The sequence below is a fragment of the Lissotriton vulgaris genome, chromosome 4_1, assembly GCF_964263255.1.
Source record: "Lissotriton vulgaris chromosome 4_1, aLisVul1.2, whole genome shotgun sequence".
NCBI classification, from domain to species: domain Eukaryota; kingdom Metazoa; phylum Chordata; class Amphibia; order Caudata; family Salamandridae; genus Lissotriton; species Lissotriton vulgaris.
In genome coordinates this window covers 510,270,153-510,287,987 of record NC_141691.1, presented here as the reverse complement: position 1 = coordinate 510,287,987, position 17,835 = coordinate 510,270,153, and the positions used below count along the sequence as shown (strand labels likewise).

At 46.2% G+C, this 17,835-nt stretch overlaps 1 protein-coding gene across 1 annotated transcript in view; it reads right to left on the bottom strand.

Moving 5' to 3' along the window:
• The window catches only part of LOC147718909 (gamma-aminobutyric acid receptor subunit gamma-4-like), a 2,086,028-nt gene that overhangs the window by 116,051 nt on the left and 1,952,142 nt on the right, over positions 1-17,835 (bottom strand). The window contains exon 8 of the mRNA XM_086966801.1: positions 11,456-11,658. Within this exon, the coding sequence (XP_086822927.1) occupies positions 11,456-11,658 (203 nt within the window). The remainder of the gene's footprint in view (positions 1-11,455; positions 11,659-17,835) is intronic.

The window sequence follows — 17,835 nt, the reverse complement described above, 5'->3', positions numbered from 1 at the left end:
CAATGGACATCTCCCGTGCCAAAGGTAAGCCATAGGCTAGCCCGTCTGTGTCCGTCTGCCCCTGAACTGCACTCAGCACCAATGACCCTTTCTCTCAGACACTCCACCCTCCTCGCAATCAATCCTGGATTGCACATCGTTTGCCAGGACCAACATCTGCTCCAGACCAGACATCGCAATCGCCATCACTGACTGCTAAATAACCTGCAAGGACCACCATGACCAACCAGGAGGAGGCATTGTCATCACCTACAGAAGCACATTCCGGCTGACCACGCACTCTAATGACCCAACGGTGACCATGGAACACCTCGATGTCCAAGACTGTACTGTTAGAAATGGGGGTCTCTAGTTGGCTGAGGCAGTTACCTAAGTCCAAATAGGCACCCTTGCTTCTAGTCAGGGGAAGGAGGTACACTGTCTTTGATAACCCCTGCTCACCCCCTGGTAGCTTGGTATGAGCATCCAGGCTTATCTTCAAGGCAATGTGTAAAGTATTTGCAACCGCACTCCCAGTGACACAGTGATAACACCACAAATAGACACTACACTAATGTATGAAAATAGCGGAATCTTTATCTAGAAGAAAAATTGTAAGTTCTTGCTGTATTAATGAGCAGTTCATGATGTTCAAATGCAGTCCTAATGCAATGCTATGCAGTTCGTACTACAGTTCTTATTGTCAGTCTAATGCAGTTCGTAATACAAGAATAATACAATCCTCAATGCAAGTAATCAGGCAGTTCGCAATGCAAGAATAATGCAATCCTCAATGCACATAACCAGGCAGTTTGTAATGCAAGAATAATGCAATCCTCAATGCAAGTAATCAGGCAGTTTGTCATGCAAGTATAATGCACTTCTTAATGCAAGTGATAAGGCAGTTCGCAATGCAAGAACAATGCAATCCTCAATGCACGTAATCAGGCAGTTCATATTGCAAGCATAATGCAATCCTCAATGCACGTAATCAGGCAGTTCGTAATGCAAGCATAACGCACTCCTTAATGCAAGTATTAGGGCAGTTCATAATGCAGGAATAATTGAATCCTCAATGCGCAATCAGGCAGTTTGTAATGCACAAATAATACCATCCCTAATGCAAGTGATAAGGCAGTTCGTAATGCAGGAATAATACCAGGCCAATCGACGCGATAAGCGCGGGCACCACTAGGCCTCAACCACAGACAACAGTCCTGAAATTCGGCACAATGCAGCCGGAGAGAGACAGGAGCACTCCTGTACTCCTCCTGCACACCTCTCTTGGCCACACACGCTTGCGTCTCCTGACCGGAGTCCAAGCCTTACCTGGGGGATGTGCTGCCTCACTCTCTCCCCACTTATCGGACGTCCTGCTGGGGGCTCCCGATGATGACGCAGCTCTGATGCAAAGCGACACTGTAGCCGGACAGGTTATCGTGCTGTGTTCTTCATTGCTGACAATCTTGGGCAGCTTCCCCTTGAGAACAGCAATCACAATTACCTCACAGCGTCTTTAGCTTTACGAAATCCTTCAGCACATTCCGACTCGGGCCAAGCCTCCATTACGATGACGGCTCGGGCCACAAACAGCTACACAGCAATGTGGACAATGCGGGGGCACTGCAGTCATGGCGCACTTTCCAACTAGCACCACGACCCCACGGCAGTCTCAGGCTGCACAAGCACAAAGCGTCGCTGAAACTCAGTTGGGTTTCGGGCCACACAGTCCTGGGGCAATGCTTTCGAAGGTCTCAGGCTGCAAAAAGCACACGCACACAGCGTCGCTGAGACAGACTTGGAAACTTTGATGTTCCTGAGCTTCCACAATAGGGAGCCAGCTGTCCTCGGTGCCTTGGAGATAAGTTACTTTGGGACACAGCACACAGCAAAGTCCTTTCAAGCAGGGGGACACAGCACACAGCAAAGTCCCTTAGTCTCTCCTTGATTAAATCAGCAAACTGCAGGCCAGCTCCCAAGAACACATAGCAAGGGTCAGTACTCCTCTTCAATCTCTTCAACAGTTCTTCCTTGGTAAAGGTTCCTCTTGACCATGAAGTAGTTTAAATCCTTTTCAATCTTGATCAGTCAAACGTTCTGGGGTTTCAGCTCTCATAGTTATACCCCTAAATATCTTTGGAGTCTTTGTGTTCAGGGGGCACTGAGCCCTGTCCAAATCAGCACTGGGTGTCTCCCTGCCAGTGAAACCTTCTTCCTTTGATAGTGGGGGTCTGGTTCTTCAATCACTCATCAGGAGGTGGAGACATTATTTTATGGCAGCAGCCCAAGCCTCTTCACATCCAGGGGGCTACTCCTCTCCCCTACACTCAAGATGCAGATCAGCCTGTTGCTGTCTCACCTACTCTCCCCTGGGTCAAGTCATTTCCCAGATCCTAGCACATTTAAATCCAGAAAGTCAATCCACAACCAGGCAGAGACACACAGAATTGTTAGAACAAAAAAATCAGCCACTTCTAAAAACGTGGTTTCTAAACACACAATTCAAAAACACCTTCACAAAAGATGTGCTATTAAATTGTGAATTCAGGCACACTAAACGCCGCCTCTCCTTCTTAAGCCTATGGGAAGATAGGCTGGAAACATATTATACAGCCTTCCCCATTCTGTCCTATGGGCAAGATGGCCTTGCAACAGTGAAAAATAAAATGGAGAGTATTTCACTGTTAGGACATTGTACACACCTCAGTACATGTCCGTCCTACCTTTCACAGACACTGCACCCTGACCAGGGGTGTTCCTTGGGCCTACTATAGGGGTGTCTGATGTGCATGGAAAGGGAAGGGTAAGGCCTAGCAGGTGGGTGCACTTGTCAGGACAACATGGCAGTTAGCAAACTGTGCACCGACCTTGCAATGGCAGGCCTGAGTTCTCTCTTTAGGGCTACTTGTGTAAGTGGCACATTTAGTGCTGCAGGCCCACTAGTAGCATTTGCATTACCAGCCCTGGCACACATAGTGCACTTTACTAGGGACTTTACTAGTAATGAAACATAGCACTTATGGACAATCAAATACCATAACACTCTATATAGGAGCACTTGCACATTGACATTGATCAGCAGTGACAAAATGCCCAAAGCATCTAAGTTGGCAACATAATGTCCAAAAAAGGTCTATGAGGAAGGCAAGAAATTTAAGTCACTTTACCAACAAAGGGCCAAGTCCAACTTAACCCCCTCCCAGCCTAAAGCCAGGGTAGGCCAATCACAACCTTGATGGACTTCCCTGCTTGGGACACGGGCCCGCTACCGCAGGGATACCCTCCTGGTCTATGCCTTCCTGATCCCAGGGGGTTCCCTTGGTTACAACTCCTTGGGCCTACTAAGCTACTCCACTGATACTTTTTGGCAGTCGTGGGCCCCCTGGGGGTGCTTGTCCTCTGCCAACTACAGGCAGGGTTACCCTTGTGACTTCTAGGGAACGCATCCCTTCGAGCTGGGCACTGACCCACGGGTTCTCCTACTGGGGAACGCCTTCTCTCAACCTTCCATCTAGACTTCTGGGTCGACCACTTAGGAATGGCACCCACTAACTTCAGGACCGCGGGTGCTCTGGTTTCAGGCACCCCACGACCTCCTGAGGCTAGGTGTTTTCCCACGCACAGCTGGCAAGTAGGTTCTAGACCTCCAACCTGGTGCTCCACTAAGGAACACTTCAGTTTCTAGGGTGGGACTGCGGACCCCCGGGATGCAGCTTACTCTCTCCCTCTCCTTTGAGACAGGGTACAAGCCTGCATGCCCCCTCATTACTCTGGGACCTTACTGCTCCACTCTGCTTCTCTTACCTCCCTAATGCCTCTTCAGACCATTGGTTCCTTGAACAGGAGTCAGGCTTTGTGCAAGCTCCCGGGAATCAAAGAACTCGCACCCTAACAAGTGTTGGCGCAACCCTAGAAAATAATTACTGAGCCTAGGCTTACTGTGGCCCAAAATGAGCAATCCCTTCAAATCCTTTGCCATGCTAACCATCACCCAATCATCCAATGCACAGGTGTACTCATCCACACTCTCACCCCAAGGACTGGATTTCAGTTTTTTGAAGTTCCTGAATTTCTGCCTGTACTGTTCAGGAGTGAGCCCATACCTGAGGCAGAAGGACGCCTTCATGTTGGTGTAGGTCAGGTTTCCCGCCCTCTATATAGGTGGTTAAACATCCCTCCCAGAAGTCTTAAAGTATTTACATAGGCCCACCCCAATCCTTTTCAGGCGCCTCATTCATCCTCAGTGCGATATCATATGCTGTGAACCACGCATAAATATCATCACCCATTTGGTAATCTTGCACTTAGTCTTTAGGAATATACACTTTACCTGCTGGCACAGGCTGTGCACTGCCACCATTCGAAATGGACTCCACCTGTTTAGCCTTAATGTCCAGTTATCTCATGCTTAACTCATGAGCTAAGAGGAACTTTTTCTCCTCCAAGGCGAGAGCGTTCTTGCTCACCTCTGCTCGCTTCTTACTTTCAATGAGCTGCTTCTTCTCCTCTGCTTGAGCATTGCGTTTTAAAACCTCCAACTCATGCACTCTGACCCTTTGGTTTTCCTCCAAAAACTCCGCTCAGAATGGTCACTAACAGGCCCTATGGCTGGCCTTTCCACTGGCAAATCGTGTATGCCAAATCCATTCCCTGGGTCATCCTCATCCACCTCAGCATCACCGGTCTCCTGAGCCTCGCAGTGGCAGTTATCTTGGTCCAAATATGGCCCTTGCTTCTAGTCAAGGAAAGGAGGAACACCCTCTTTGATAACCCCTGCTAACCCACTGGTAGCTTGGCACAAGCAGCCAGGTTTATCTTCAAGGCAATGTGTAAAGTATTTGCAACCACACTCCCAGTAACACAGTGATAACACCACAAATAGACACCACACTGATGTATGAAAATAGTGGTATCTTTTTCAAGAAGAAAAATGATAGGTAAGACCACACGATAAAAATCCAACATATGCGTTTTCTTAATATTTCCCTGTGCCGGTTATTAGGCCAACAAACACTTGTAGGTTCTTGCTGTAATAATGAGCAGTTCATGATGTTCAAATGCAGTCCTAATGCAATGCTATGCAGTACGTAATGCAGTTCGTATCGTCAGACTAATGTAGTTTGTAATACAAGAATAATGCAATCCTCAATGCAAGTAATCAGGCAGTTCGTAATGCAGGTATAATGCACTCCTTGATGCAAGTAATCAGGCAGTTCGTAATGCAAGAATAATGAAATCTTGAATGCACGTAATCAGGCAGCTTGTAGTGCAAGAATAATGCAATCCTCAATGCACGTATTCTGCAGGACACATAGAAAGTGAAAAAAGTCTCAAAGGATTGCTTTTGTATAGGAAGGTGTCCCTTCCTGCACACATACATCCTGCCTAAAATGCATGCAGGGTGCCTCAATTGGCGCTATGCAGCAGTGTTTGCACCAGGGCGGGCAGAGAGCAAGAATATGCTGTATAATGTTAAGTATGGCGCTTCCTTCACTCTCCCTTTCACGCAGCATAGCTCAGCATCGGGGGTTGCTGCATTGCTTGAAGATTTGATAAATATGTAAAAAAAAAAGTGATTTCTTTTTACCTGCCCTGTGCTCCTTTTGCTGTGTTATTTACATGAAGAAAATGCAAGCAATTTGGTAAAGGTATAATAAACAGGGAGATAGTATATACTAGTAAATCCTGCATATTCAAATGAAAGATTTTACCCATATGTTTGCAAATCATGAATAACAGTTAGGATGAATATTTCGATGGGAAATCTCGATATCTTTAGAGCTGCAGTAAAATTCAGTACATAAAACACCAGCAGATTACTAGTGAAATCCAGAGCTCCTCAATCATTCGATATTCCATAGACAATAGAAGGATTCATTACTATGGTAGTGTCATAGAAAGCAACACAATAACCTTTAAATAACTACAATAGCATGTGAAGGTCAACATTTCAAGATTCGAATACTTTCAGATAAATAATGTTCTATCCTCCAAAAAGATACGCTTGTCTAAATATTTTAAAAGAACGTAATTAGCAATTTAATCAGCAAAGAAACCTCATTATGGTATTGGAGAATTTTTTTAATCACACTGGATAAATTAACGCTGATTACTATGGTTTACAATAAGTTATTCAAGGGTAGTATAGCTCACTATATTTGAAAGATTATTCGGTAGGAAACGTAGCCTTGTCAGATGAGGAAATTAAAACAAGCACTATTGTTACATATTTAGGAAACTTTACTATTCACCACAAATGGAAGGCCATCTGATTCAAAATGTAATAGATGTGGCACAGAAAAAAGAAAATGATTTACATCTCCTGGAAATATGTTAGAACATTGAATAGAATGCCATGAGTGTGTCTTTACATAACATCGATTGAAGGACAATTCAGGTGAGGTCAATGAACATTATTTTTGGCATGTTGAGACATAAAGACTCACAGGATAGGGATGAAGAAGATGTCATAGACCAGATTCACCCATAAAAACGTAAATATAAGGGTGGAGATTAAGATGTTGTCTGAACATACTTTTAATTTTTTTAATTCACCAACTTTCTCAGTAGTCCTTCATGGGGCAATCCACGAGCAAGAAACCACTTAACTAAAAATCAGGTAATAATTGAGGTGGGGGAGCAACCCCTGGGGCATAGAACATTACTCTTCCCACTAACAGTCTTTCTGCCTCCTCTGAGAGGTGGATCAGGGTATATCCCCCCAATCTACACCCCACAGGGAGCATACATTTTACTGGACACCAAGGATTTTGAATGTGAAATATTTGGAAGGGGTGGGGGTGACCCATGCCATCATAGCATCATGCCCACCCTAAAGGGGGCGATAAAGCCTACCCACCAGGAGGCAGGTTAGGGTGTTTGACCCAATCTAGAAAGCCAACTTAACATCTGGGAAATTATTTTTCAAAAATAAAAAGGGCATGGTGGCTTCCCACCCTGGCATGGTGCCAGGCCATCATACCGAAGGGGCAATACATTCTCTCTAGCACCCTTGGGTGGCAGGTTTGGAGGAGGATGCCCCACATTTCCCCAGGGTATAGATAAAGCTCACTAGACACCATGACTGTTAGGCCAAATTTTTTAAGGCAGTCCATTCCTACATAAGGTTATGGCCCCATCCCAAAGGGGACAATACAGTCTTTCTGTAGGGCGTTTCTCCTCAATCCGCAACCCACCCCCAGGTAGGAGGAAAGGCAACTAGATACCAGGAAATTTTAGGAAAACGTTTTTAAAGTGGTGTGGTCTGCCCACCCCTGGATAGGGCCCTGATCCCACCCAAAGGCAGCAATACAGTTCTTTTGCCCCCTCCCCTCACAGGAGACATGTTGTGTTGTTACCCACTAGACACCAGAAAATACCTTTCCTAAAAAAAAATATATATATGGGGTGGGGCTGCCTACCCTAGTATAGTGCCATGATCCATCCTAAAGGGACAATACACTCTTTCTGGCCCACTTGGATGGCCGATTGGAGTGAATGCCCCAATTTGCCTGCCCTCCTTCTGGGAGTAAAAGCCCATTAGATATCAGTGAATTATAGGCCACATTCGTGATTCGGGTGAGAGCAGCTTGCTCTGACATAGGACCTTGCCTCCACTACAAAGCGGGCTGTACTGTCTTTCTGTCCCAAGCATGTAGGTTATGTTATCATCTGTCAATCTGCCTCCCGAGGGGTGAAAAGGGAAAGCCAACTAGAGAACAGGTATTGTTTATCTGAATAAAAGAAAGAGGTCCGGAAGCCCATCATGGCATTGGGCCATGACCCCACCCCATGGGGGCAATATAGTGTTCCTAATCTCAGGAGGCAGATTAAAGGGGTCACATAATCTGCACCCCACAAAGGATGGTAGGCCCCCACTAGACACATGGGTATTTACGTCAAAAACATTTAAAGGATGGGGGCTGGCCATTCTGGGATAGTACCACGGCCTTACCCAAAGTTGGTAATACAGTTTTACTGACCCCAGGAGGCAGGTTGGGGTGTTTGGCCCCAATATGTCCCCTTGGACAGTTAGAAAGCTGGCAATACTTCAAGGAAATGTTTTTCTAAAAAGAGAGGGGTGGGGCAGTCAACCCTGGAATAGGCTCATGCCCCCATCCCAGAGGGGCAGTAAAGTCTTTCTGGCCCACTTGGGTGGCAGATTGGGGATTTGCATCACTCTACCACCCCTCAACCCGGGGGTAGAAAGCCCACTAAACACCAGTCACTGTTAGGTCTTTTTTTAAAAAAAGGGGCAGGGGTGGGGGCAGCTTGTCCTTGCATAGGGCCTTGTCCTCACCCCAAAGGGGCAATACAGTCTTTCTAGCTCCAGGAGGCAGGTTGGGAGGGATTCCTGCAATTTGCTTCCCGGAGTAGAAGGTAAAAAACCACTTGACACAATTGATTTTTTTCTAAGTAAATGAAAATTATGGTGCAGCCCACACTGGCATACAGCCATGACCTCACCTCAAAGGGAGCAATGCAGCCTTCTGACCTCAGGAGGCATATTAAGGGGTTTCCTGCATCCCTTGGGGGTCGGAGGGGAGTAGAAAGCCCACCAGCCACAAGGGAATTTAGGGTAAAAGAAATGTAAATGGTAAGGGCTGGTAACACTGGCATAGGGCCATGCTCTTACCCAAAAGCAGCAATACAGTCCTTCTGCCCCATCGAAGGTTGATTGGGGGTTTACCACCAACTTGAAATCCCCCCAGGGAGATGGGTTTGAAAGGGGTAGGAGGAATTTTCTGAGTTTCGTCAAATTTCCAGAAATGTATACCTGTATACAGTAAACCTTTTAATGATGCAATTTTTATGAAAAAAAAAATATCCCTGGCTGGGCTTTTTATCTAATTTTTCTCAATCTACAAACCCTGAATACCTTTAAAATCCTCAAGATGCTGGAAAAAAAGGACACAATTTTGTCACGGACTCAAAAGGGAGCATAAAAGCCTCTGCAAGTACGGGGTTCATCAGCAAATTTGATAAACAGCTGTAGGGTAACCCCAAAGAACAGATGCTTGATAGTCAGGCATCACACTAGGAACAATTTGTTCTCCTATTGTTAAGAAGTACATGCTTGCTATTACGAACACCTGACTATTTTGTCTATACTTGAGAATTGGAATATGTGAAAGAAGCAGTAGCGGTACCTCGAGGGAGTGGTACAGGGCGGTGGGGCAGAGGAGGGATAGGGTGGGGGTGGTAAACTACGGCATACGGCCACACGGAGATAAGCAACTAAATAAATACATAAAACAAATTACATTGCGCGCGCTGCAACGACATAGGCGATGCAGCGCGCGCAATGTAATCTGTTTTATTTAGTTGCTTATCTCTGTGCGACCATATTGCCATTGTTTACTACCCCCACCCAGCCCTTCCCCCGCCCAGCCCCACCCCACCGCCCGCACCACTCCCTCGAGGAGCCACTACTGGATAAAAGGTGTTATGACCCGGTAAAGAGACAAACTGTCTTCACACTTTTGCCTTATCCTGGTCCAAAGTCTCTAAATTGGATGTAATCCTGACATTATCATATTTGTGGGTTCATTGGGATCGTATCGGATTCCAGACATTAACAAGATTAGTCACAAAACCATCATCAGGACGAATTGTTAGGTATAAGCCGATGACCCTTGAAATTGCCTCTCCGTGAATTGTGCGGATGAAGCACGTCTTTTTCGACCCCAACGAACGGACAAACTAATATTCTAGAGATTTTCCATGAATATAACGGTGATCTATCCTGAAACCTCATTGAAGTTGTTCAGTGAGAACCTGCTACAAATGAAATCAAACTAATGAAATCCCCCAAACGTGACAGTTGACCATAGCAGGCTCCCCTTCTTCCTTTTTCAAGGGTCATCGGCTTATACCTAACAATTCGTCCTGATGATGGTCTTGTGACTAATCTTGTTAAGACCCAAACGTCGACCTTCACGTCCACTCCTGCCATTATTGACATCTTGCGTTCAGTGTCTTACAGCAAATTCAGTAGTATTCATTATACCATATGTAACAGCTGGGACGTGTTCTCTTGTACTGTTGGACCAATGAATGTTTTCCTTGTACATTACAATTTTTATGTTTTATTCTTACAACTGATGAAGAACCCTTACAATTGTTTCAAAATAATATCAATTTGGTACATAATCCCTTTGTTTTGCTTCTCTTTATTGTTTGGCTTGTGTGGTAGCCTTTCATTGTGACTTGTGCACTGTCCCAAATAATTGACTTTTTCAAATACAATACAGTAACTGATGTTTACAGTTAGGATCTAAAATTCTTTTCAATAGAGATCTCTAATGCTGCCTATGAGATTGTAAAACAAATCCCTTGCTGGCAATTTGTTCTTGAAAGATTATCTGCCCAAGCTCGCAAGTGTTTATTGGGTTACCCCCCATTCTTTACTGTCCATGATAGAGGCAGTCAATACCTGTTGTGTTGAACTGATATAGTAGTCCACGCCCTGATGAAGTCTTTGGCTATCACCATTAGACGGAACATGTGTTGGCAAGAACTGTGGCTGTTGTATCACTGAAGAACTGAAGTATGTTTTGAGAGCAAAAAAGGTCTTCCCAAGATACAAGTTACAGAATGCATGGACTTTGGAGTTGATAAAATTTGCTCAGAAAATTGAACTTATGTATAAAGATTATATGTAGTTTATAATGCACCTCCCCAATCCCACTTCTAACTTTCACCTCTGGACATTACTGCTCTATCAGCAATTTCTTAGCTTTCCTTGCATGACCAGCAGCCTCCATTGTTTATGACTGTAATGTCTATTCCTTGGAAACTGAGTTATGTTGCTCGTTGGAATGATAGGAGCCATAATTGGTCGGATTTTGCAAGCCGTTCTGTCAGAGCAAGACTGTCACGATTGTGTCATCATAAAATGGTAGCCTCTTTGCCTGCGTTGTATCTTCAATTCATGCCATGCCAAACGTAAATTTGTATCCTCTATGGGTGCACCACTCCGACGTGACCAACCTATTTCTAATCATATTACCCATCTGGTACGGGTTCAAAATTGGTCAGGCTTGCCAATGTCGTAAGGAGGCTAGTGATTGTTTTGTAATAATAGTAGTATACATGTTTTATTTTTGATATACTAATAAACATTTGCCAACGTTGTTGGAGGGAGTGCTGCCCTTATGTTCACTCCTGCTATTTATTTTCGTTGCTCGAGTCTGTCAAATTACGAACTTGAAAGTTAACTGCAAGTGTTAGACTTTTGATACCAGTAATCTGATCTCAATCAATTTTATCGAAACACCATGTACATGATAAAGCATTTATCATCACAGCAGTAAGCACAGCAACACATACCTTCACTCAAACCTGCAAACAATTGTGAATCACTACAAGCAATAAATAACAGCAATGTTGGATGTGACAATAAAGTAATAGGTAAAGGAGAGCAACCTCCTCTTTGCATTGCCTTTGAGTCATCACTCTTATATCTACCACCTACCGTTTTAGATTTCTTGCTCTCCTCTGCAGTGGGCTTTTTGTTCCCCACAAGATAGTTGAGCGTTGCATATTCTATTAGAGCAGCAAAAGTAAAGATGAAGCAGACAGAGACAAATAGGTCCATGGCAGTGATGTACGAGACCCGTGGCAGGTGCTTCCTTGAAATGGTGCTCAGCGTCGTCATAGTTAGCACTGTGGTGATGCCTGGAAGAAGGAACATGTCGCCACTTAGAAGGATGAACTGCACACTCATTTGCATTTTAGTTTACTTACAGAGCTATCAAACGTCAAAACTGTGGTTAAATACCCTATATAAAAAAACAAAAAAGTGTATTTTTATTATTATTGTTGTTTTGTTCAGACACTTTGAATGTCAGTATTTATAATCAGTCTGATATCTCTATGAAATTAGGTTTTATACATCACAGTAAACTATTGCACAAGAAAACATAGGACCTCATATAGAGTTTGGTTGGCAGCCAGGTTACTCAGTCCCAAATGTGGCTGATATCCTGTCCACCTTCTTAGACGTGCCATTGGATAATACACTTGTAAAAAGGAGGACGGCACACCCATCATATTGGCAACAGAGTAACCATCTACCAAAATCAGGTCCATAATCCTTTTTGTGCCTTAGGCCTGTGGAAATTAAAGTGACGCCCTTAAGAAATGTAGATCAGACAATTAAAACCGTATCAAAACTAAAACACTTTTCCAAATAGGCAATCTGTGCCTTGGACTGTTGCTAATATTTGGAGGGTCCAAGTCATAAAGGTATTTGTATACCTGGCTCGTATTTAGGTGTGACAATGCCATGATTCCAATTGCAATGTCTTGACAGTAATATAAAAAAACGAGGAATTTGCAATTGTAAATGGATTTTTGTGCAGTTCAAATTCTGTCAGTATGAAATGATGCTTGGTGGGAAAAAATTTGCTTAAAGTGCGGAAATGTGGGCATTCCAGGGTATATATCTGCCATAGAAGGGCATATCTACAAATCTACAAGTTTATGGTTATTCATCAATTTTGCTACACACAGTGGGCCCAATTCACAAAAGTAATCTGAGACAAAATCCTACCTTTACAACTTTCAGTATTCACAAAGGGCATTTAGGATTAGTAATGTTAGGATTTTGTCATAGTTAAACTTAGGTTTTGGTCTAACTTAACTTTTGGTTTAACTTTCCGCTAAAACATGTAAAGTCTAATTGTAACACAATAAGCGTAGGCAGTTGCACATCTGTACGTCCATAGTAAATGGTATCACTGGTATGTAGGGCATTAGTACTAAAGAGGGTACCTATGGACTGCAGCATATTTTACGCCCCCCTAAAGGACACCACACAAATTGCATTCAGGCTGCCATTGCCAGCTTCATGTCATGGTGCAAAACATGAGTGAAAACACGACATGGCACTTTTACTGTGTGCTATGCCAAAGGCACTGCATGTAATATATGTAAGTAATATATATTTAAGTTACCCCTACAGCAGGCCCTGTAGCTCCATGACAGGGTGCTTTATACTATATGGGAGAACATATCTGCATAAGCATATACATCCCTGTACCCTCTAGTTCAATCACTATGGGCCAGATTCCGATGAGGTTAGGAGAGCATTCCCACCTATATCCCAAGTACAGTGCAGTGAAGAAGGCCTCCTAACGGCATTTGCTCCTTCCAAATCAGATCATGAACATGTCTTCCCGACCGAGGGCCAGGTTACGATGCGGCTAGGGACATAGGCTCCCATAGAAGTCAATAGGAGTGCAGCCAAATCGTATCTTGAAGCATCCGAATGCATCATACTCAGTCGGTCGGACTCTCCCGATCCGAGTAGGTCAGAAACCATTTCAAAACCGATTTAATCAGGAAGATTTCCTAACCACATCAGAAACAGGTCCTTAATGGTAAAAGTGAACAGGGAACCATCTTAAGTATATTTGCTGGGCACATTACGAGTTCTCCAGATAGCATGATGGTTTCACTGAAGATACTGGTGCTTGGTATCAAACACTTTGTCTTAATATATCTGTGCTAATGCCAATACTAGATTTACTATGACATGCACCTAAAGTGCACCTTAGGGGTACCCAATAAACTTTCCTAGTCTTCTAGTGTGCAGGCGGACTGGATACTTCCATCCTGCCACTAAAGGTGCATTTCTAACACCTGCTGGTGAGAGCCCACACTTTCAGGAGGCCAGCAACAATACCTACTCTGACAGGAGGTGTTTTCTCCTATTCCAGCAAGATGGCTACTGAATATGAATACCAAGGCCAGAGGCTTAAAATGTTCTGCCACCTTTGATATGCAAACCTGACTACCCCCATATCTGGGAATTCCAGCCCTGTGACCACAACCTGGCACAAGGACAGGTGGGAAATTAGCTATGCATTGAGGTGTGTTGGACCTCCAATCTAGTCACACCCTTAAAGTTGGCTTCTGTAAGTGAACACGAAAATTAGGATTTCACCATATTGGTTGTGGTGAAATTAGGAGCTCTGTGACAGTGTCATGACTCCTCTCCACTGGACATGGTCATATAGGGGGTGTAGTGAAACCAAGGGTAAGTAGGCCATTGGCTACTTCCCTTACTCATCCTAACAACCTTAAGTTCAGTATTTAGGTGTCCCCCTGACTCTGGAAAGTCACATTCATCTGAATGAAAAAAAGAGGACAAAGAAGGGCCAAAGAAGTGAGAACTGAGGACTGTTGGTGGAGTTTGGCTCCAAACCCTGCTTGCTCTTGTCCCAAAAAGTATGACAACCCAACTCGTCTTGCAGCTGCGCCTCCTCCAAAAACCTTGGAGTACTCCCAGCACTGATCAAGACATCAGCATCTCCCTTGAAGTGGAGTAGCCACTCCCATACAGCCTGCAGGCACCGACAGCAACATCCAGTTCTGCTGTTCACTGGGACTACCCACACAGCAGCCACCCAGGACAAGGTTGCTGTGCTCCTAGAGGTCATATCTGTCTCCCTACCAACTGAGAAGATGCCAGGACCAACCAGAGCCACCCAATACCAGGGGTACCAGCCCCCATGCAGCGACCACAGCTTGTTTGAGTCCAATCTGGGCTCCAATGTTGCAAAGACTGAGCAACCAATGAGGGACATCGGTACCACAGAGACCGGCAACTAGAGTGGCCCAGCTGTCTTGTTTTGTCCCCCTTAACAGGTCTAACTGAGATCCCTGGGTGTCTTTGACACACAGGCACCAGACAACCAAAACCCCCTGAACCCCAGCTTCCCAGCCTGGGTCAACAACATTCGATGCAGCAGCCCTGCTCCAAGGAGCCCCACAACCCAAGCACTCTGTTGAGATTTTATGGACATGTCCCCAAGTCCCCTTCTGCAGTCTGTTACTGGATGGCCCCTGTTAGAAACGGGACCCTGGCCGGCCAAGACTCGCGTCGAGGTCAGTCAGGGATCACCACTTCTAAAGTCAGGGTAGGGGAGTCACACACCAAGGCAACCCCCACTCGCCCTCTAGGTAGCGTGGCGCGAGCAGTCTAGGCTAAACTTGGAGGCGGTATGAGTTAAGTATTTGCGCACGCACCCGAGCAACAACACCCAAGGCCCACCACAAAGAAAGACTCTACACAAGGATATATATCAAAAATAGCCTTCGTATTTATAATAAACAAAACACATTAGATAACACACGCAAACTGTACAATGTGCCAGAGGCACGGGCAGAATTTACAAGGGGAATTATGTACAGGACAGGGCCACATGGACCACTGTCAGGGGTAGGCACTTGTTAGATAATAATACTGGTAGATATACACTTATGTCGGAAACATAGAATGAGTAGCACCAAAATTATAAATGCAACACACATCCAGTAATCACTGGTACAGTAAGGACCTCCTACGCAACCCTAACTCACTGTAGGTAAATCACGCAGGTAACTAGGACCTAAGGAAGGGATACCAACACCTAAGCAGTTCACTCTTAGCAAAGGGAAGGAAACCTAAACATCAGATGCAACATCAGCAATCCTCTATGCAGGTCACATTTAGCACAGTTGATAAACCTAAACAATCCTCTCTGCAGGTCACATTTAGCAAAAGGGGATAACCATAAGAGTACCTAATCAGGTCACTTTTAGAAAAGGTACAGGTTAGAACACATGCGCAAGAATTACATAACAAGAAATTACAATGCGCGGGGTGCACAAAGCACCATACTCAAGTGTCCCTCAGGCCAACTGGCCTCGAAAGGGGCGGAATGCCCTGAGTCTCAGTGTCAGGGAGTCTGTGCAGGCAGCACAGAACACAAACCTAAACGTGGCAACTGTCCACTAAGTGCTGGACAGTTGTTAAATAGGACTGAGCAACGTTGGAGCCAGGAGGGCTCAAGAACAAAGGTGGGCAAGGAGCCTCTCAGGGGCTTGCCAAACAAAATGTGCAAATAGAGCTTCAGCGCTCTCAGGATTATCAACAATGCCCCAGAGCCTCTCTCAGGGCTCTAAATCAATGGGCGTTGAACCTCGCTGGGCTCGTAGAACAACTGCGGGCAGTGAGCCTCTCTGGACTCTGAATCGGGAATGCCCTGAGCCACTCGGGGCTCTAAATCACTTAAAATGGCACCAGAGCCTCTTGGCTCGAAACGCTAGATGCCGCCTGAGCCTCGCAAGGCTCGAGAACATAAATGCCCCCAAGGTCGTTGGAGTCCCTCACGGGGGACTCAAAAACAAGTAATGCCCCCAGGAGCCTATCGAGGCTCCACGCAGCAGTGCGCGCGAGATCGCGCTACGGGGGAGGGGCGGACACCGACAGTGTGTCCCGACGCCCTTCTCCCTTTCCAGGCACTCACCGGGTGTCTGCTGGCTGGAGGCGTCTCCTCGGCGGCCGGCGCGAGGCTCTCCTTCACTCGGGGAGCCTCGAGGACAGAGCCGGCTGCTCCTCTCGCCTCCCGCCTGACTTTGTCTCGCTCTCTCTCCGCCTGACTTCCGCCGGGGCCGCCAATGGCAGCGCGGCCCTGGGGGTCAGGAGGCGGGACTTCCGGGTCGTCGCGGGCAGCGCGGCGGCCCGTTCCAGGTAGGCAGGCGGCTTCTCAGTACCCGAGGAGTGGGCTCCCTCGAGGTATTTACAATCCCAAGTACAGGGCAATGCCGGGTGGGCACCGGCCTCAAAAAGTAAAGATAAAGCGAGGTGGCACTCGCTATTGCCGAAAATCGGCAAATCGGCACGATCAGACGGGCAGATGCCGGGTGGGCACCGGCTGCACACAAAGCGCTCCCAAGCACTTAGGGGCCACAGAAAGCGCGCCTAGCGCTAGAAATATCAGCAAAGCGCTGGGGCACAAGGAAAGCGCTCCTAGCGCTACAAATCCAGATCAGGGCGCCTCCAGGCACAAGAACAGCTCCAGCAGGGTCTGGAGGCAGGCAGAGGGGCAAGGCAGGGCCAGAGCCAGCACACTGGGTCTCCAGGTAGGGAGACAGCCAAGTGGCGGTCCTCTTGGCCCCTGCAGCAGCAGCAGCCCCCTCTGGCAGGATCCTAGGCAGAACCAAGAACAGGACAAATTGCATGGGGACACAGCCCCTTCTTATACAGGAAAACCCCTTTGTCTCAGGGTGCAGGGTGGGGGAGAAACCAGTTGCAGCTGGTTCTGAAGTACTCTGTTTACCCCAACCACCCTCTCTATTCACTGGCAGGGCTAGGGCCATCAGTCGCACTACAGGGGGTGGAGCCAGCATTGTCCGGGGAAAGTCCAGGCCCATCAGGGACCAAGTGCACTCCTCCCAAGCCATCAAGCATGCTGATCTCACACTCACCACCGGGCAGACCCATCCAGCCTTCCTGGAGCCAGGCTCACCAGCCAGCTCCAGCCAATCACACTGCAGGCATATTTTCCATTAATATGCCAAGCCCCAGAAATGGCATTTCTACACATGCCACATTCACGCAACATACATCATTGCGAAGCATTCATTCCCACGAACACGCACATACCAAATTCGAGCATGCACTCCCCACACATCAGGAATTACTAGGGACACAGACATTCCCCATGCATCCCTATGGGAGAGCAGGCCAGCCTCACTACATGCACGCACTTTACTCTGGGACACAGAGACAAAGTGCGCACAGACCAGAAAATCATCCACGCATATCACAGATTAAAAGCAAAAAGATTAGGGGTGAACCTGCCATAAGGGCCAAGTCCAACAGCCCCCCTCTATGCCTACTGTGTAGTGTGCAAGGCTACCAACCTACCCTGCACTTCTGCACCTAGACACTCCAGTGCAGGTCAACTTGAACTGCTGGTGGTACTTTGGACCATGGCCCCCTAGCACTTTAAGTCCTTAAGGGTACCCCGAGAATCATTTGCAAATACCTGTATACAATATATGCCCTTTTCACCTTAGAAT